The sequence below is a fragment of the Pyricularia pennisetigena genome (genome assembly GCF_004337985.1).
Source record: "Pyricularia pennisetigena strain Br36 chromosome 4 map unlocalized Pyricularia_pennisetigena_Br36_Scf_9, whole genome shotgun sequence".
In the NCBI taxonomy this organism is placed as follows: Eukaryota; Fungi; Ascomycota; class Sordariomycetes; order Magnaporthales; family Pyriculariaceae; genus Pyricularia; species Pyricularia pennisetigena.
In genome coordinates this window covers 236475-256976 of record NW_021940921.1, presented here as the reverse complement: position 1 = coordinate 256976, position 20502 = coordinate 236475, and the positions used below count along the sequence as shown (strand labels likewise).

Below are 20502 nucleotides of genomic sequence, written 5' to 3'. Positions count from 1 at the left end.
TGACAGCCTTAAGCTGACATGGTGATCACATATGCCCGATGGATATATCATATATCTATCATAGAGGATGAAATGTAACGATATTGATAAGGCAAGACCCTTCTCTAATATTCTCAATGCTCAACCCTGTTCTGTTGCGCACCTTTTGCTCACCAGCTGCAAGCTTTGGGACGAGCCCGGCAGGTCAACCTCTCTGGCTGATGATGCGCTGAAGTGGGTGGGTCATTGCCGGTTTATGTATGGCTACAAGGTACTAATCCCCGCTCGTGCTTGCAAGGAAGGGAATCGCTTTTGCTGACAGCTGACAGATACAGCTATGTCACACCAATGGCTAAATCGATTCCTTAGGTTAATCACGGTGGGCTGCTCATCTCATCTCGATCACCTCCCAGGTTATTTCCGTTTTGTCATGAAGCTATTGCGTTGCACGTTAAGCTGCTGCACTGATAGCATGGTCCCATGGATGTCTTTTTGTCGCTTCATGTTTGCACACCCAATCGCGGAACCACCAACGTTGTCGTACACGTTCTGTTTGTCAAATCTGGCTGTTGTGACACCAAGGAAATCCCCTCGGTTCCCTGCCCCATCTCCCATGATTTGCTATTTTCCAACTCGACAGGAGAAGGCGAGACGAAACGGGAGACTTCATTAATACGAAGCGAAGGTCCTCCCCAGAGCCGATGTCATGTCTGCCCAACTTGTGCGAGGACCTGCTGTCATCTTGGATCCGTCGGGAAGCTGCATTGACCAGGTAACGTGACGGCCTATTGGGCTGCTTGTCCTCGTCTGTTGATGTGATCTCAATGGTTTCTCGGCAAGGGCAGCCGATTGACATATATGGCTTGTCTGGTCGAAGAATAACGACTACAGACATGGTGGAGTGAGTGTGCTCTATCATGTCGAGATTGTCTAATCCATCCCTCGAACATTACATCCTCGACATAAGGAAAAAAGGACTTTTGGAACCTATTCTCCGCAGTAGTCGAGACAAATCCTCCGTGGGCAGAACCGACACCATCAATTGAGCTTGTCTATCATGGGCAACAAGCTTGTGTCCCTTCGTTTTCGAGTTACCGATCACCGGTCAGGCCTAGAGATATTTTGCTCTTCTGTTCCACAATGGTCCAGCTTCGCGTCTCTGTGAAGCACAATGGTCAAATTTCACAGCTCCTGATGTGACATTGTTGGAAATGCCGAAACTGACACGGGCCGAAGGGGTCACAGTCAGGTCCAAGAGACGGGAGGCGAAATCAGGGAGACGAGGGGAGGCGAATGTCACAGAGACACAGAAATGGTTTTTTTTTTTTTTTTTTTTTTTTTTTTTTTTTTGCGATATAAGGAGCCGCTCAAACATGCCCGCAGAAGATAGTCGCATCATCACAGGTTCTAGTTTCGTCGATATCCTCTCTTTTTTTGTCTAGCACATATCCTCACTCTGGGTGATATCACTCAGCCATTTCTCTCGTTCATACATAGCCCCTTTTCCAGGAGTGGGGGGTTGCCATTCGCTGTCCCAATCAAATGCAACTGCTCGTGGTCCTCGCCCTGGTGGGCTTCTCAGCCCTGGCAGGATGCTCTCCAAGACCAAACAACTTGCCAGCAGAATCCCAAAAAGCCCCTCATGTCATCAAGGCGCCCCTTCGCCGCATGGAGACACCCTCTGCGCGGCAAAGACTGGCCAACATGCGCAACACTCGGGCCCGGCCGCCGCGGCCGCACATCAAGCACTACTTCCAGAGTCCCAACGGGACGTTTCCTCGGGCCAACCTCAGCAACATCTTTGATGGCTACGAGTACATGGTGGATGTGACGGTCGGCACGCCGCCGCAGAATCTCAGCGTCATCTTTGACACGGGCTCGGACCAGACGTGGCTCAACCCGCAGTGCATCGCCATGTCTCACCAGGCAATCTGTGTGGCTTCGGGCAGCTACAACAGCTCCCAGTCGACAACGGCCAAGAACTTGTCTTCCGAGTTCTCCATCATCTATGGCTCTGGCACGGTCGAGGGCTGGTACATGAGAGACACCGTCTCCATTGCAGGTCAGTTGTGCTATTGGCGAGGTGGATGTGGTGGCATATCATATGTCAGGGGGTTAAAGCTGATGCTCTTTTTTTTTTTTTGTGGTGGTGCTTCGGTAAAAACATAGGACTCTCCGCTGAAAATGTTCAGTTCGGCGTCGCCACGTATTCGTATGCCATGGACTCGGGCATCCTTGGGTTGGGATACGACAGTGTCTTTATGGATGAGCTACATGGCCAGGGGAAGATTGACTCCAAGGATTTCAGCGTCAGTCTTGGGCCCAATGCGTCACCAAACGGTTCGTTGGCTTGACCTTGTTTGTTTGTCTCTGCTCGACTGGATTTCTTGATCTTGATCTATCTCTAACATGGGTCTCTACGCCCCCCCTTTCAGGCGAAATTGTCCTTGGCGGCGTGGACACCAAAAAGTACTTTGGTCCACTCAAGTCGATCCCGATGCTAGATGACGAGGGGCCATTTGCCTCTGTACTGCAGTGAGTTGTTTTCTTTTCTTTTTTTTTTCCCCCTTTCCATAGTTCCTCCTAATGCAAGCTATTCTAACTCGACTGGTGACATCCTGACAGCTATTCCGTCAACCTGACGTACATGGGCGTGACCTCCAAGGGCTCTTGCAGATCCGCAGCCGCAACCGAGGCGGATTTTGTGACTCCCACCCTCGTCGACACGGGCAGCACCATTGCTCACCTGCCCTTTGCGGCCGCCAACCGGACTGCTGCCATGATACCCGGCACCCGCTTCGACCCGTACACACAGATGTGGAAAGTCAGTTGTCACTACGCCGGGTCGGCCGAGACCGTGGACTTCGCCTTTGGCGACGTCGTCGTCAACATCCCCATGCGCGAGTTCATCTGGCGCAACGTCCCCATGGGAGGTCAGTGCTACTTGGGTCTTGTTGGCGATGCCGATAGCATCGGATTCTCGGTTCTTGGAGACAGTTTCTTGCGGGCTCTTGTCGGTGAGTTTTTATTTAGTCCATAGCATTTTGGTCCAAGAATTCCCTCCCCCGACCCGCAGCTTGAGACATTGAGTATTAATTATGCCCACCCCGATCCTCCCCCACCCGCCCCTCAGCTCTCTATCAACCGGACAAGAAGCTTTTAAAAATTGCCCCTTACTCAGACTGCGGTTCCGACGTCCAGTCCAGCAACGCGACCGCCGGCAACCTTACCGGGAAATGCAGCCGTCCGTCTTGGGACACATGCACCTCAAGGCCAACCCCGGTGCCGTTGCCAGCCACCACGTCGGCCATGTGGACTCCAACCTGGCCGACCACGACGACGACAACGTCAGGCGCGTCCCCCACCAGTGATGCAACTTTCTTGCTGCCGCCCACCGAGCTCACAACAGACGTCCTGGATACGTCTACGAGCATCGACTGGGGAGTTGACACGTCGGCATCCACGGATCCCATGACAACACGGTCGTACTCGACATGCTATGACGAGTTCTTGGACACGATGCTCGGGTGTGAGGTCAGGACAAAAACCACGACTGATTACTGGGGCGACACCATCACCCTCTCGAGTACCGTATTCTGGGACAGTCCACTGTCGCCCACCGACGAGACATCAACAACGTCAACAACAACCGCCTTGTCTACGGCGATCGGCAACCCCGGGCTCCCTACCATCCCCAAAGTCGCTCCCACTGCATCCGTCACCGAAACCGCACCACTGACAACCTACGAGCCAAGTCTCGAGTACACGTCGACCTCCACCAAGCAAGGGCCCTGCTTCTCCTACCACGAGTGCATCTTGACCTTCAGCACCCCGCTCGGCGCCACCATCGCCTCCGAGGTGACCGAGTGCGGGACCTACTGGACCTGCACCGACGTCGTGCCGTCGTCGACGTCTTCTCCCTCGTCGTATTCGCTCGACCTGGATACGACGTCCTCGTCGTCCCTGGACTGGTTTCCGACCAGCGACGGCATCTTGCCCCTGCCCACCATCGTCCCGACGCCCGTCAGCTCCGACGACTGGTCCGTCTTGCCCGTCGACACCGAGACCGAGCCCGGCGCGCCCTCCAGCACCGACGCGGCTGTGCTGCCCATCTCGACCACCAGCACCTCTGTCTACTGCACCACGTCTTGGGTCTACGTGACGCTTTACAGCACCGTCTACAGCACCCCCGAGCCCATCAACACTTGGACCATGGCCGGTCGCAAGTAGCGTCGTGTCATGGTGGGGTTTCTGGAGATTGACTCGAAATGGCCATGGGCAAAGGAGGCCCGCTTGTTGGTGTATGTCTTGGTGGTCTGACCTGCTTTGCTTGGAACGGGGAGGTTAAATGGGGTAATTCGCTTGTTTTTTTTTCTGTTCAGCGTCGCCAGTTCTGGCCCCTCCGGCCCTTAATAAAGACGCACACGATCCTTTTTCTTACACAGGTCCCATGTCCCGCCCTGAATGTATCTGGGCAAGAGTGTTAATTGTCAGCCAGAAAACTCCAACGCCCTGGTATTATTATCGTCACCCGTGCTCTCCAACGATTCCCCTCATAATTCATCCTCTCCCTCATCGTCATCGTCATCGCCATTGTCATCGTCATCGTCACCACCGCCATCGCCATCTTCCTCTTCGCTGCTCGTCCCCTCTCCCTCGCTGTCTCCATCGCTACCGGGATCGTAGTCCTCTTCTTCCTCGTCCTCTTCGTCCTGCAGACGCTGCTCCTCCTCCATCTCCGCCCTCTGCAGCTCGCTCATGTTCGCATCGCCATCAGCTGCCGCCTTCTCTCCATCTTCGCCCGCCGTCGCCCCGGCACCTCCCTTCTTGGCGTTCTCTGCCAGCTCCCTCTTGGCCTTTCTCTGCTCCGCCATGCTCCGGTCCTGCAGGTTGTACTTGTGCACGTAGTCCTGGTTGATACCGCCATAATCCTCCTGGTCCAGCATGCTAAACTCCAGCTCCTCCGTGACGCCGTCCCCGACGTCCACCTCGACCACCATGTTGAACGTCCGCTGGAGAACGCTCGTGTAGCTCACCGAGACGATGCGGTCGAGCGGCAAAAACACGAGCGGCTTCTTGAAGCCCCAAAGAATCCCCGTGCGCAGGAAAAACAGGTACCCGTCCTTGCTGCCCCGGAACGCCTTGACGTGCACCGCCTTCTCGCTGGGCCGGTGCGACTGCCGCACTGCGCTGGCGAACTGCTTCGGGTCTGACGCGACGATCTCTACGGGCGACGAGAGTCCCAGCCGCGTGGCGGCAGCGCGCAGGAACTGAGGCACGGCCCAATTCACCAGGCTGCTGTAGCTGTCGGCGGCAACCTGGGCCTGGGCGGCGACCTTGCCGGCGAGGCTGCCTGGTTTCGGGGCCGCCAGCGGGATTGTGAAAAGGAGCGGTTCTGCTGCGGCCGCAGACGGGGAGGGCTGTTGTGGTTTTGCGCCAGTGGCGCTCTGGTTGTTGGATGTTGGCAGGTAGGTTCCGCGTGGGAGGAAGACGTAGTTGAACTGCTGCTGCGTCTTTTCTGGTACCGGGAGGTAGAAGACGTGCTCTACAGGGCAGACGGCCATTAATAACTGTTGTCCGCCCATCACGACAAGCACACGCAGCACGTACCTATATCTTCCCACCGCCATACCATGCCTGCAACTGGTTTTGGGTCCGCATTGTTCCGCGCAAATATAAAGTGCTTCGTCAGGCAGAGGTTGTACTTTTTGCGCTGGGGAATCGACACCGAGACGTCCTTGATCTCGAGCTGTAACTCCTCTGCAGCAGCCTCTGCGACAACGTCTGTTGATGATGCTCCCTCAGTCTTGACGTGGCCGTTTGGTGTCCCGTTGGTCTGGTCTACATCGACGCGGCGGCGTTTCGAGACTGGTTGGTCTGCAGCGTCGGTGGTGAGCTGCTCCAAGACGAAAGCGGCAATCTTGTTGAAGAGATCGACGCGCGCGGGACTGTCTGTTTGGCAGAGGAAAGAATAAAATAATTTAGATTAAGTTGGCACCTGCAGATTACATTGGGCTCTACCTACCGGCCGCTTCCTTTATCCCATTGAGAATGTCTGGGCGAGACTGGAAAACGAGTCCCAGCTTCTCTGTGTCCAGTTGCGACATGGTAACCGTAGACCCTTGATCAGCAAGGACTGGGTAGATGCGCTATAAGCAAACAAAAGACAATACTATGAACTGGTCAAGTCAAATCAATCAAGGACAGTCGCTGTTTTGTGTAGGTTCAAGCCCAATGTAAGGGGAGGTCGCTCGCTGTCAATGTCGCTGAGGCTGTTTTGTGGATGGGTGGTGTTTAAATTGTAAAGTTCAACCTTTTGGACGCGTTAATTGGGTCCAGAGTTTTCGTGTTGTTCGATTCAAAACTGCTGCTGCGACCAAGCGACGCAACCCCTGAGATGACGTAATTCTAGGCTAGTCTAGTATACTTATACTGCCGTAGTCTAGGACATTTCTAAAGCCTTTCAAACGACTTGGACAGTCCGGGTTTTAAAATTCGGTACCTGCAACATCTGTCAATGTTCAATTTGAACTCGAGCACGACAGTTCGACCGCTCCCAGTTCACGTGCTAACGTTCAATAACTAAGACGAGCGAGCTCCTCGTGTCAGAAATACAGCTCTTACCAGCGCACACAGGACGGTTCAAGCGGCCCCTGGCGTCAATTCATCATCAATCGTCTATTTTTGTTTTCAACATCACACACACAGCCCTCACTCCAGCATCTTCCTCAACACCTTGACCTGTTCCAGCACAGCCTCTTTGCAGGTGCCGCCCTTGGCAGACCTCATCTCTACGCTCTTGTCGTAGTCGAACGACTCGGCAATGTCGGGCTCGAATCGCTCATCAATCTCCCGCAGCTGCTCGTACGTGAGCTTGTCCATCGGCACTCCGGTCTGCTCCGACAGCGCCACGCACCTTCCAGAGATGTGGTGCGTCTCGCGGAAAGGCACGCCCTTGCGCACCAGGTAGTCAGCCACATCCGTGGCCAGCATGAACGGGTCCAATGCAGCCTGCATCTTGTCACCCCGCGCCTCCAGGGTAGCAAGCACGCCCTCGGCGATCTGTATGCTGTCCGAGACGGTGCGGACGTGGTCCAGCATTGGTTCAATGCTCTCCTGCAGATCCTTGTTGTAGGTACTCGGCAGGCCCTTCTGCACCATCATGAAGCCAGCCATGTGACCAAAGGCACGCCCGCTCTTCCCCCGCAGCAGCTCCAGGCTGTCCGGGTTCTTCTTCTGCGGCATCAAGCTGCTACCGGTCGAATAGGCATCTGCCAGGCGCACGAAGCCGAACTCGGCCGTCGAGTAGATGATCAAGTCCTCGGCCCACCGGCTGATGTGTTGCATCAACATGGCACCCCACTGCAGGGTCTCGGCGACAAAGTCACGGTCGGCAACAGCGCCCATTGAGTTCCACATGAGGCCATCGAAGCCCAACTCCTTGGCCATCATCTCACGGTCGATGCCGAACGGGTTGCCGGCAAGCGCGCCGCAGCCCAGAGGCGAGCGGTTGACCCGCTTGATCACCTCCCTCAGGCGCTCGAGGTCAGAGGCGAAGACAAGTCCGTAAGACAACATCCAGTGGCTCCACCGGATGGGCTGGGCGCGCTGAAGGTGTGTGTATCCGGGCATGACCAGGTCGATCTCCCGCTCCGCGCGGGCGGCAGTGACGGTCAGGAAGCTGACGAGGTACGACTCAATCTTGCGCAGTTCATCGCGCAACCACATGCGCATGTCGGTCACCACCTGTTCGTTGCGCGAACGGCCCGTGTGAAGCTTTCCGGCGACATCCTTGCCGATGATCTCGCCTAGTCGTCGTTCGTTGGCAGTGTGAATGTCCCTGAGGAGGCCCAGACCGTTAGCGACTTGAGGGTCAAGGCGCCGAGATGGGGGATCACCAACTCACTCATCCGCACCCGGCACAATCTTGAAGGTACCGGCCTCCCACTCCTTCTGAACCTCGAGTAGACCCTTCTCGATCTGTTCAAACTCTGCCTGGGTGATGACACCAGCTTTGCTGTTGGCTCGTGCGAAGGCGATGCTTCCGAGTATGTCCTGGCGGTACAGGTTCTTGTCAAAGTAGATGCTCTCGTTGTATGCCACCATCAGCGGGTCCAGTCCGCCTGTAAAGCGCCCACCCCAGAGCATGTTTGCCTTTTTTTCATGTGACGGTAACTCGGCCATTTTGTCGTGGTGTTTGCGATGAAAAGAAGATACTATTAAGACTTTGAGTATCTGTTCTGTCGTACTTGTCTCTCTCCTTTCTTGTTGAGTCACAATTACAGCAAGCGTTATGAGTCTTAAACAAACAGCAGAAAAAAAAAAAGTCGAGAAACAATTAGCCAACCAGTATCAGAAACGTCATGTCGTGGCGGGCGTATCCATCAAGTCCCCAAAACTTTTTTGACCCTGGCTGACTCACACTTGATTGGCCAATGATTGCTGCAACACTGCCGGGGTCTGGGCTGGCATTTTGGATATTTGCCCAGGGTCCAGGGATTTGGAGAAAAACTACCCCGCGATCAAGTCCCAAGTGATGCCTACGGGGGCATACCATAAGACCGCGAATGAATTATGGGCTCGTCGCAAAGCGGGGCAGTTCTGTCTGGCCTCCCAAGCTTATCGTCGCTACCTAATCAATTACTTGGGCTGTCGCTAACATCATCTACCTGTTCCTATAACGTATTCGCGTCCTCGCCTTATTGTCACCACCCAGATTACGATACTTGTAGCAGGTCTTCCAGTCAGACCACCTCTCCGGGTGTCCGACTATCCCAGAATATGTCGTCCGCTCCTTTCCCCAACGTGTATACTCACCGCAAGGTGGCCGACACATCTTCCAAAGGGTGCAACATTTGCTACAAGCCCACCACCAGCGTGCTCATCACCCCGGAGAAGCAGGACTTCTTTTATGTGTGCGCGATTCACCTCAAGGACAGGAACTTTGCTACGCCGATCGTCGATCATGCCGCCATCGAGGCGCGGTTAAAGGCAGAGGCGGAGGCCAAGAAGAAAAAGGAGCTGGACGAGGAGGTGGAGCGCATCAAGAAAGAATACGCCGAGAAGCAGAAGGAGAAAGCCCAGAAAGAGGACAAAGACAAGGGCAAGGAAAAGGACCAAAAGGAAGAAGAGAAGGATAAGGCACAGCCTGACAGCAAGAAAGAGGAGACGCCAAAGCCTGAAGCCAAGGCAAAAGACGCTTCCCCAACCGCTGCTACAGTTGTCTCGGCTACTGATGAAGAGCCACGCGTATTTGCGCTTGCAAGGTCTGTTTCTTTTATTATCTGCGCACTTGGTCGAATGCACTCCTGACTCGGTTCTTTTGGTTTTTTTGTAGAAGCTTTTACAACCAGCGCATTGATAAGAAACGCCAGATTGAAATGGCCAAGCGAAACCGTGAACGAATTCAGAACCCATCCTTCTTTCCTTCGGTCCCCAAGGGTTTGCCCTGATAATTATCGGGTTTGCGACTACAGCATTGCCAGACGATTGAATCACAGAGCTGCATCCTGACGTTCGGGTACGAAATCAGTAGCTCAAGTGGGGAGCCCCGACACCCGGATTAGTATTGCGCTCGCCGTACACAGTTGTGATTCCAGGACGACAAGTTATCTCTTGATGCTTGACCGAAGAAAAAACAATTCGCGTTTTGTCAAATGTCGGCCTCAAAGATGGTTTCCTCCGAACCTGTCGAATATGCCCGGAGCTATGGATGTAGCAATTATTCCATTTGTGGAACAGCATAAAGCTCTCCGGACAGGGCTTTTCGCCGCTGTCAGGCATGGATTGGGACGAATAAACATGGAACTGCAAAGGATGAAATTCCCGGGTTATCGTTTAGGCGGTTGATGTGACAACCACGTGGGTCTACTATAGCGGCTCCCTCCGCTCAAGTACGATGCAGTACATGTTAACAGAGGCGGCATGGAGGGTCTAATGAAGCGTGGGAGCGTTGGTGAAGATGAGACGGTATTAATATTGAGGCCCACTCAGAGGACGGGTACTCCTGTTGTGGATTGAGGACTGCAATGCTTACTTGAATGGAGCATCACATTCGGGGCAATGATCGTGGAGCGAAGGAGCAACGGCGTTACGCTAGTAACGAATAGCACTGCTCCACCTCGTTAAATAAACCATTGTTAGAGAAAAATTGAAGCATGTTGGGGGTAGGGGGCTAGGCGCTAGCGCTAGGTTGACGTTGAAAGGAACTACTGCCTACGTTGAGGCTGGGGGACACCTGCGTCTATAATTAGGTGACTTACCCTTGACACCTCAACGGTTCCGTAGTGTAGTGGTTAGCACGTGAGGTTTTGAAATGCCTCTGCTCCTCAAATCGCGAGTTCGAATCTCGCCGGAACCTTCCAAGGTTCATTCACTTCCTTTTTGATGTTTCTCTTCTTTTTTGTTCTAATTTGTACTCTTGATCCTTTTAATACAGAGGGGTTAGTCATTCAATTGCTCACTTTGCTGCTTTCTGCTTACCAGTCTACGCTTTTCCTCGGCTTTGTGTTGTTGCTGTACACTCTGTGGTTTTTCGGTTCACCAAATTAGCAATTTTGAGGCTGAAAAGTATAGTTTGTAATTTTCATTAGACAGGTACAAAAACTCTTATGCTCTCGGTCCAGCGCTCCCGGCCAGATGAGATGGTTTACAAGAATGTTGCGATGCGATTGGCATTTTCAAAATTCCTTGGGCAAGCCCATCAGATGAAACTGAGGTTCAAGGACCTTTGCCTTATTGGTAATGATGTGGTAAATTTTTGGTGTTCTGATCCCAGCCCGCGGCCCCCCTCCCTGAGGTGCCTGGATTTCCGTGCTTGTCAGGGGCTTCACCGAGCGTGATAGGAGCCAGCTCCTCCTGAAACTTGAGACATGATCTGATGGTTGAAACGACCAAACACTCCACCCAAAGTGACGATCGAAACAACATGAATCTCGGCATAGACCTTGGAGATCGAGGCATGTCCTTTATTTTAAAAAGAGACTTTGATCGCCTGTCAGAATTTCTGCGCGTGTCCAGCTTGCAGAACACTTACATCCACCTTAAAATTAGCCATCGATCATCCAAGCATCTTGTACTGCAGTGTTTTATTTTTCTTTTATACAGCGATCCACTATATATCAAAGCTCCAAAGTAAAGTCCAAGATGGCCAATGGCAACGACAGCCAGCCTTTTCTTCCCAAATACAGGGACAGGGACGACGAGGCCAACCGCACCAACAGCGAAGACTCTTCGCGCCCACAGTTCACATCAGACAAGAGCCCATCGAGGCGGCGATGGAACCGCCTGTCTCCATACATCTCTCACACCCTGGTCTTTATCCTCACCTCACTCTTGTGGATCTTTTTGATCCCGAACCCACGGCTAGCGAAGGCGGCACAGCAGTGCTCGGCCTCACAAACCTCGCCATCGGCATCGACACCGACATCAACACCCACCATGGTCGGCACGCCTAAGCACTCGCCCGTCATGGCCAGCCACGACCACGGCGGCGGGCACTCCCTGGCCGACCAGCTGGCGGCGCCTCTACCTGGCGGCAGCCGCGGGGCGACGCACAACATCACGTCGGCGGCGACGCTGATCAAGTGCGGCGGGTCGACCGAGGAGGCCAAGGCCAACGGGTGCCACTACGACATCCTGCTCAACCACTGGGTGCCGGAGCAGTGCCGCGACCAGGAGTGGGTGGACGAGTACAAGGAGGACGAGACGTGGACGGGCTTCGCCGACGAGGCGCGCACGCAGCGCATCCAGGGCGTCGACGCCATGAGCAACCGCGACCACTACTTCACCAGCACCCGCGACCACGTCAACCACTGCGTCCAGCTGTGGAGGAAGCAGTTCCTGATGCTGTACGAGGAGCGCAACATCGACACCATCAGCGCCAGCTGGGGACACACGGAGCACTGCTCGCAGTTCCTGCTCGACGTGACCGACAAGTTTCAGGACTTTTACGACGAGCCTATCCTGGTCCAGGTCGGTTGGGCTGGGTGCTACGTCAGAGATAATCACACGCATGCTGGCATGTGAGAGAGGCGGGGGGTTATGTACTGAGGTGGCTGGTACCAACCGGTTTCTTTTTGTTTGTTTTTTTTTTTTTTGCTTTTTTTTTTCTCTTGTCTGGTGTAAGTGCGTTAGGAGTTTCAAGTTGCCAAATTAGCGTGTTGATGTGGGTTTCCCTTCTTTTTTTTTGTCATTCGTTGGTTTGTTTTCTCGTTCACCTTTTGTGCTCCTTTCTGGTTTTTTTGACGTTGACACGGAAAAGAGATAGTCAATATGAGAATGAGATGCAAACAAAACCAGTTCAAATACGGCTAGAAAGCAAAATCAGACTGAAACCATACAAAATGCCCGTCACCCCAACGCCAACCCAATGCAACCACCCAACCAACCATGCGCCGGGAAACCAAACACCTGAAATATCGGACGACATATGCTCAACCACACAAACATGACAACACTTAACACTTAAACTCCTCCCCACCTGGCACTTCATACTTGGTGACCTTGTTATAGATGTCAGTGGTCAGGCCCGGCACGCCCTCGTTGTAAACCTTGGTCATGTCGTAGGTTTTTGCCGGCTTCTTCACAGCGGCGTTCGAGCCTGGTCTGGTGTTGACCTTGAGCTGAGCGCATGACATGTAGAACTGGGGGCCTTTTCCCTTTTGAGCGGCTTCGTGCAGGGCAATGATCTCGGCCCTCAGTAGGTAGTGACTGAAGTTGCATAAGCAAACAATTTGTTAGTGGTCAATTTTTTGACAGAAAAAAAAAAAAAAAAAAAAAAAAAAAAACTTACCCAGGCTCAATGCAATCCGGGATTATAATCTGCTGTTTGCCCTTGTTCTTCCTCAGGCGATCCACGCCCCACTGGTCTTCCTTGGGACCATCTTTCCAACCATCCTGCTGAATCTTGAACCAGCCGTCGCCGGTACCGGGGTCGGTGGCGGCGTTCTCCACCTTCTTCAGATAGGCGATCACGGGACCCTTGTGGCTCTTGTCGATAATCTCATCCGGGCTGCTCCCGCTGTTGTGAAGCAGGCGCCAGATGGCGTGGATCTCGTCTCCCGTGTTGACGTTGACCACGACGTCCGTCTTGGTCAGCGCGTTGTCGCCACCGTTGCACGGCAGAAACTCCCACGACTTGTGAGGCGTGAACAAGATGGGCGAGTTGCGGTCCTTTGGCGTGCGCACGCCCTCGCCGCGCTTCATCATGTTCCACTGCTTGCCGTCCTTTTTAAGCTCGAGCTGCTGGAAGAAGCTGTGTGCATTGGCGAGGGCCGCGAGGGTCATGAGGAGAGAGACTGTGATCTTCATCTTGACCTGGGATGTTTAGAATACTGGAATTAGATGGATGATTTGTTGTTTGAGTAGCTAGTTTCCGTTTGGTTTCCTTTTCGATAGTCGGGGATGTTGTATGTTGGGCTGTTGCCTGGATAACAAAAGCTCCCGATGACAACCTGGAAAGACGTCTGCCTGGCTTCATATATAGAGAGACAAAAAAAAAGTGCCAAAGAGGAATCTCACCTCTCGGGCTGAGCCTCCATCAGCACCTTAGCAGCTGAAAGGCCCAGAGACTCAGCAGTCGACATGGCGAAAAAAAAAAAAGAACCCGAGCCTTTGGCTCTGCGTGGTCCTTTGGTAGTATACGTAAGGTACCCAGATAGTAAGCGCGTGGGGCGATGCAGATGCAACCCAGCTGTGCCAGCCCTTATTTTAGCCGCACCATGAGTAACAACCTCCCCCAGAATCCCCCACCCCCTCTATGGCGTAGGCTGTGAAACATGTTTGCTGGTTATCGGTTTTTCGCTACGCCAATCAAATCCAACACTTCGTTCCTGACTTGTCCTTTGTGAAGAAGTGGCATTGCGCCCACTGCGAATGGTGATGCTTTTTATTTTTTATTTTCTTTTTTTCTGCTTCTTTTTTTTTTTCCCTCTTTCTTCCCTACGGAGTATTTGGTCGGAAATTTTGATCGTATGGTGTGACGACGAAGCAATTATTCTTTAACCGACAGCCGTTAAAATCTCGCAGCCGTCTTCTTGGGATGGAATTGTCATCCTTGGCTGTATTACTGACCCTGCGTATCGCAAGGCCGAAGAATTGGGAGACAGGAAAAGACGGCCAAGAATTGAAAATGAAGAGCAAAGAAGAAGAGAAAAAAGACCAAATCGTACCTGGCCACGCAAGGTCCCTCGGACACTTCTTGGCGGCTGACGTTTTGGGAATGGCAGAGTAACTCGCCCCAGCACCTGTCAGCATGCACTGCACTCCAAAGTCGCATCCCGCAAGTGTCGCATGGGGGAGGTGCCTAGTGGGGCCAAAAATTGGCGCTTATCCTTGTAAATGGGCGTTTAAGCCACCTGGGTATGTTCTGTTTGTCTGCGACCATATGGCTTGCGGGGGATGTTATCCTTGTCGCTATTATACGAGCAGCTGCCACGATTTGCAATATTCAACATCCGTTTTCAGATGCGGATACAGTCCATTCCTCTGCTGCCAAGTCTATATAGTAATTCTGTGATATTTTCATAGTAAACCAGATTTCTCTCCGAGGCATTTTTTTTCTGCTTCTTCTTCTTATCTGCGATACTGCCGGTATTTACCTAATTCGTTCTCCATGCCATTCCAGGCCAGCATGGGACCGATCCAGTGTCATCTGTTGACTATTCATATGTTACTCGTTGCTTGCTGCTACTTTTCACACAGCTTTGCTCGACTCATTCCAAAGCGAAAATCCCGGCCAAGTTTCATAGTTTACCGTGTATTTTCAGTTTTTCTTATAGTTTAACATCATCACTCTTCACTTCAACAAAGAACAAATGCTTCCTGGGATTACCTAGGTCAATAAGGTGTTTGTTAACTCTAAATTATCAACCAAGATATGTAATGTACATGATGCACTTATGGTGCCACCACAAAGTCAGGATCCATGGGGAAATTTGTATCAGACTCTTGAGTAGAGCGTCGGTAGTCGTAGTAGCTCCTTACGACAAGTTCCCCATGCGCATACTATCATGATAGTTTTGTTGTCAGTCTTTATTACACCCCAACCCCATCGTGTCTTTTTTTTTCGATCTTCGTCTCAGCATATCCTGCCACCGCTCATCATGATATCCAACAAACTACAACTGCTTTCCTACCTACCACTCGACATTCTAATCCTCGTGCTGCATCAGCTCAGCCTGCCAGACCTGGCAAGTTTATGCCGCGCTTCCCAATGGCTTGACCGAATTGCATTGCCTCACCTGTATAGATGTCTCACCTTGACAGACTGCCTACACTTGTCCCAGCTGGTTCGCCGCGGGGCTCGAAAGTACGGCGCTCTTGTCCGTACACTCCAGCTCACATCCATTTTCAAGGCTGTGCCGATCTTGCTTGCAACCTGTGCCTGCACCAGGTGTCACCAAAACCACACGGCCAAGTGTGCTAGGCCGTTGCCGACAGGATAGTATTTCCCTCCAAGAACAACCACGTACCCATTGAGCCCAGCTATCTACCCTTGCTTGAACTGTTTTTGTTTGGCCATCACGGAAGCGCAGCGAGTGGCATGATTGACTCGTTCAACACCCGGGAGCCTTGGCCAACTTTTTCCTCAACCATCTAAAGTCAGTCAGGCAGATGCACGCGCAAGTCATCCGGACGCGCAGCTGTGCCTGGATGCACATATGCCTCCACTAACAAGCATAAACAACCTTGGCGACTTTGGTTATTACGCAAGTACTTGCGAGTAATATTTGGTCCTCGCCGTCGCCAAGGCAAAATGAAATGTTCTTGCTCAATTACTATGCAGTCTGCAGAAGTGTCAGCTCGTTGATTATTAAGAGTCTTGCGCCCTGGGGTCAGCTTACAGATGTCATTATTATACCAAGATCTTGTTTTCTGCGTTTCCTATCCAAAACGAAATACAAATACTCAGAGGCCGCATCCAGCAGTAGAAGAAAACTAGATTGGTGGAGTTTGAATGATTTTGGAAGCTATCCTCAACAAGTTCCCTTGGGGCTCATCCTAACCACACTTTTATTCGTTGTGTCAAGTCACAATAGCAGCACGATAAACTGGCGACATGATCCTTGGCTGCAAGGCGGTGGATTGCCACTGAAAAAAGCGCATGGGCAGGTCAAGTCTACCTTGAGGTTTTTGATGGTTTAATCTAATGCACAAAGAGAACTGAAAGAAAAAGATAAAAAAAAAAATAAAAAAATAAAAAAATAAAAAAATAAAAAAAAGAAGCCTTGAATGAACCCCACCAAATGCTGGGAACAGAGTGCGAAAGAGAGAGGGGAAACAAAATTCAAAAAAGTAAAATAGTTTGCTATGTTGGTGGCACCGTAGTTGACTACGGCGGGAGTCGAACCCGCGTCTGCTGCTAACGGCATTGTGCATTTGCACGATTTGGAAGGCAGCAATAATGACCGTTATACCACGTAGCCGCTTTTGTTGATGGGCATGCACGCTGCACAGTTTATATTCACAAACTTTCCCCGCCTGACCTGTACATGTGCATCTTACCCCTCGATCTCTCATAGTCATGCTGACTTACATAGCTTCATAGTTAGGTAAGATACCCTGTTTTGAATACTTTAGCTCCAGCCGCGAACCGCACCAACCAGCGTCCGTCTTTCTACTACTCCCTTGAGCAGCATACGATCTTCAGCTTGGTCTAAATATACAAAACACGAAGAATTATGGCGGAGAAAACACGGGGAATCGCCTCACCTCTAGGCGTGTCAAAGGCGAGAAAGGCCATCGTCCCCTTCTGGTTGGCTCGCTCGTACTAGGCGAGCTGCATATTGCCTCGTACTTCAACCCGTGATCTGCGAGGTGCTTACATTTACAAAAGTCCCTCGACAGAAAAGCATCGTATTAGTCCGCATTTCACAGCATTAGGTAGTATCTCGGTCACGATAATGCCCGAATGAGGCGTGATCGCGTCGGCGATTCCGCAGCTTGCGGACTGTCGAGGTGATTCTGTGAGTCTATAAAAGAGTCCGTCTTCCTGTGCTGAGACATGAACCAGACAAGAAGTCAACAGTCTCACAAGTAGAGTTCTCTGACTTTCGTTATCCTCAACCGCCCAGCTTTCGCCACTCTAGGAAGATCACATTTCTGTCTTCGCCATTGTCAAACATTATCACCATGAAGTTCCTCGGCCTCACCACCCTCCTGGCCCTCCCTCTGGCCATGGCTGCACCAGCCGCCGAGCTCGTCGCAGGCAACGTATGCAGATACCCGCGTCTCTCCTCGCTTTTCATCTTGACGTGCATCTCGTCAATCGTGAAGAAAGTTACACCACAAATCTGACAGTTGCCTCGTCATTCGCCAAACTATAGGTCTTCATCTGCACCCAGTCTGGCTGGAGTGGAGAATGCCGCAACCTGTTTGTGGGCGCCGCCACAGGTGACTGGAGGACGCAATGCCAGCGCCTCCCGGAAAACTACGTCCGGAACATCGGCTCGGCAGGCCCTGATGCGGGTGCCCTCTGCCGGCTGTTTGAGTATGTTGACAAGCCTCTCGACTATCCGTCGGCCGGATGGCATCGTTGAGCTTTGGCTCCTTACTGACTGGATCAAACACCGGTTTATAGCAACGACCACAGCGACTGCACTGGCTCCGGCCTTGCCATCCTGTCCAGGCCGGGAAGCGATAACCTGGGAGCTGCGGGTCGGCAAGCTGTGTACATCTCGTGCGTCACTTGCACCAACTGCACCTAGAGGAAACGATTGGCCTAGTTTAGTCTAGTCCGGTCTAGGGCTGCGGGTATACTGGGTGTTTAATGCCACAGTCGTCGCTGGTTGGCGGAGCGGGTTGAGGCAACACAGCCCAAGTGGTTGTGGTCAATTAATGTTTTCAATGGATCTGGCTTAATCGGTACTTAGCTAGGTTAGATCGAATTCCAATAATGTCTTTTTTCCTAAATTAGAAATGATCGTAAGGGCCTTGATGGTTTCTGTGTTACTTTTCACTTAGGCAATATCTTGTCGCTCGTCGGGCTTTTTTTTTTTTTTTTGTTTTTTTTTTTTGAAAATCAATCAGTTGTGCTGTATGGCGTGGTATTTGATGATCCACCGCACTAACAAGTGGGAACAGATGATGACGACGATATGCCCAGCTGGTGCAAAGGGCCTGAGATGTAATATTGCTAATATGCGTACGATCCTGCAATGATTGTTATTATAGTATTGTAATATTTTGGGCTTTAGCATGGAGGCAGGAGTGAAACTTTGATGTGCTCTTTGTAAATCATCCATCCAGTTATCAATCAGCAGAAGCTCCCTGTCAACAATTCCATGTTCAGTTGACCTTTTGACGGACGAGCAGACGTATAGTGACGTCATTGGTTGTCCCATCTTCTGAGGCCGCACCTGCCAGCTGCAATCCGAGATGAGATGCAATCCTTTACAGCTTTGCAGTAATTAGAATGAATGCTGTTAGATGGGACACGACCTTTTGCCCAACATTAGACTCGGAACCTAAATCAAAGCAGCCCAGCCACAGTATATTTTTTTTTATCGGCTGAAAGGCTCTGCGAACACCATTTTCACCGAAACTGGGGACAAGCGCGGCCTCGACTTGACACAATGAACCATGCGCCGCGACTTTTGTCACTTCGGCTGGCAACGTTGCAGGTAACACGACCAACAGCAAACAAAATACCTCGCAGAATACTACCCAGATCACAACCTCACAACCTTCGAGTGTTCTCATCAACCGTTGTACGATACCCCCGTAGAGAAGATGGCGGAAATAAATACGCGTCGCGGGCTCGCGATCTCAACCAACAGGGCCTGGATGAGCAAGAGCAGGAAGTGGTCCTGAGAAAACATCAGATCGAGCGCCCGTGGCACAGACAAGATGCCGACAAACCGCCTGTTGACCCCAAGGGTCACGACAAGAAACGAGAGGAGCCACTGTCGAAAGGTAACGCAGCAGTACATATTTTATTTGTGGTTCTAGAGTAGTTCTAGTCTAGTCTAGACTCTGTCTAACCCGTCTTCACCTCAAAAAAACATAGGCAAGCTCTTAACAACGCCGACACGTCTTCTCAAACTCATCCTCCCGCTACCCGTATCTGTCGAAAAGAATAGTCAAAATAATGAGTACAACGACAGTAACAGCAAGGACTTTGGCCGCTCGATATCATCCAACGACAAGATCCAACCTCTCGCGCTATTAATCCACCCACAGCAGCCCCTGTCGTACGTGGAACGCCTTATACAAGCCGAGCTGCCACCTGTTGTGGAGAATGGTAAAGAGAAGATACCGAGTGTATATTTCCGCGCTGAGGATACGGGCGACGCGGATAATGCGGCCCAGGGTCGTCCCAGACATGCAAAGAAGAAAGAAGACAAGTCAAGATCCCCACACGTCGCATCATACTCCGGCCTGGGCCACGAGGCCGAGTCTCGCGATGATAAAGAGAAGCGCTGGGTGCGGTGGAGCAGCAGCACCGAGATGGGTGACTTCATTCGTGATGCGGCGCGGGGCCGCGAGTTCGCCATCGAGGTTGAAGGGTACAACCTTACGATGCACGTCGGGGTGCCATCGTTCGCAGACCGCACCCACTACATGCGCAGCCGGCTCCGGCGCATGTCGAGGTCCATTGCCCGCTTGACTGACATCAAGTCAGAGTGCGACAAGCTCGCACACCGCGGGGCGCACCGTCTAGCCCAAGGCGGTTTTGCCATGCTCAGCGCCTGGTGGGGTGTCGTCTACTACGTCACTTTCCACACCGAGGCTGGCTGGGACCTCGTGGAACCCATCACGTACCTGGCCGGGCTAACGACCATCATGGGCGGGTATTTGTGGTTTTTGTACATCAGCCGAGACCTCTCGTACAAGGCGGCCATGAACATTACGGTTAGTCGACGCCGGGAAGCTCTATACGAGGCGCGCGGGTTCGACGTTCCCCGGTGGGAGCGGCTAGTGCGCGAAGCCAACGCCTTGCGGGCCGAGGTGGCGCATGTCGCGTCCGAGTACGACGTCGACTGGGACGAGAAGGCGGACCTTGGTGGATCCGAAGAGGTCAAAGAAGTCTTAGAAGCGGAGCGGCACAAGCAGCGGAAGCGTAGCGCCGAGGACAGTGGCGACGAGGACGAGGGCGGAGACGCGGGCTCGAAGGACAAGAAGAGCAGCAAGACGGAGAAGCAGAAGGAGGCCGATTCCGACAAGGATAAAAGGTAGGACCAGACACAGAACAGCGACGGAAAATATGGACGAGCCCGCGCCAGAAGGGCCCTGCATGTTGAGGTAGACCAGCAGGCTGTCGGTCATGGCGAGCGTCGAGAGTATGTAAAATATGGGATTAGCTTTGAACTCGGCGCGGCGTCCGCGGCGGGGCTGGGATTGGTCGTCGCCTGCCCCCTGTGCTGACTGGATGCTGCCCCAAGCCCAAAGTGAGGGTTTTCGCTTAGTCTGCAGTTGGGGTCGTTGAACTGGGCTTGTGGACGACATGATGGCTGTTGAAGTTGTGGTTAAAGGTTTTTTTTTTTTTTTTTTTTTTTTTTTTTTTTTCGATAGCGTGTTGGT

General features: G+C 52.3%; 7 protein-coding genes across 7 annotated transcripts; 4 read left to right on the top strand and 3 right to left on the bottom strand.

Annotated features, from left to right (window-relative positions):
- Positions 1-1521: 1521 nt before the first annotated feature.
- PpBr36_10126 (uncharacterized protein) lies at positions 1522-4209 on the top strand (the record flags this gene model as incomplete). Its single annotated transcript, XM_029897240.1, has 5 exons — positions 1522-2041; positions 2149-2319; positions 2415-2514; positions 2605-2996; positions 3113-4209. The coding sequence occupies 5 exons, from the start codon at positions 1522-1524 to the stop codon at positions 4207-4209; spliced, it is 2280 nt and encodes a 759-aa protein (XP_029744284.1).
- A 323-nt stretch (positions 4210-4532) lies between these two features.
- PpBr36_10125 (uncharacterized protein) lies at positions 4533-6086 on the bottom strand (the record flags this gene model as incomplete). Its single annotated transcript, XM_029897239.1, has 3 exons — positions 4533-5524; positions 5590-5931; positions 6005-6086. The coding sequence occupies 3 exons, from the start codon at positions 6084-6086 to the stop codon at positions 4533-4535; spliced, it is 1416 nt and encodes a 471-aa protein (XP_029744283.1).
- A 604-nt stretch (positions 6087-6690) lies between these two features.
- Positions 6691-8163, bottom strand: PpBr36_10124 (uncharacterized protein; the record flags this gene model as incomplete). The annotated part of the gene is made up of 2 exons (XM_029897238.1): positions 6691-7819; positions 7886-8163. 2 exons carry the CDS (start codon positions 8161-8163, stop codon positions 6691-6693), a joined length of 1407 nt encoding a protein of 468 aa, XP_029744282.1.
- A 597-nt stretch (positions 8164-8760) lies between these two features.
- PpBr36_10123 (uncharacterized protein) lies at positions 8761-9431 on the top strand (the record flags this gene model as incomplete). The annotated part of the gene is made up of 2 exons (XM_029897237.1): positions 8761-9245; positions 9317-9431. The coding sequence occupies 2 exons, from the start codon at positions 8761-8763 to the stop codon at positions 9429-9431; spliced, it is 600 nt and encodes a 199-aa protein (XP_029744348.1).
- Positions 9432-11124: 1693 nt separating this feature from the next.
- Positions 11125-12006, top strand: PpBr36_10122 (uncharacterized protein; the record flags this gene model as incomplete). Its single annotated transcript, XM_029897236.1, has 1 exon — positions 11125-12006. The coding sequence occupies one exon, from the start codon at positions 11125-11127 to the stop codon at positions 12004-12006; it is 882 nt and encodes a 293-aa protein (XP_029744281.1).
- Positions 12007-12437: 431 nt separating this feature from the next.
- PpBr36_10121 (uncharacterized protein) lies at positions 12438-13290 on the bottom strand (the record flags this gene model as incomplete). Its single annotated transcript, XM_029897235.1, has 2 exons — positions 12438-12690; positions 12773-13290. The coding sequence occupies 2 exons, from the start codon at positions 13288-13290 to the stop codon at positions 12438-12440; spliced, it is 771 nt and encodes a 256-aa protein (XP_029744280.1).
- Positions 13291-17112: 3822 nt separating this feature from the next.
- PpBr36_10120 (uncharacterized protein) lies at positions 17113-20157 on the top strand (the record flags this gene model as incomplete). The annotated part of the gene is made up of 5 exons (XM_029897234.1): positions 17113-17193; positions 17307-17470; positions 17561-17659; positions 18707-18894; positions 18989-20157. 5 exons carry the CDS (start codon positions 17113-17115, stop codon positions 20155-20157), a joined length of 1701 nt encoding a protein of 566 aa, XP_029744279.1.
- Between the last annotated feature and the right edge of the window lie 345 nt (positions 20158-20502).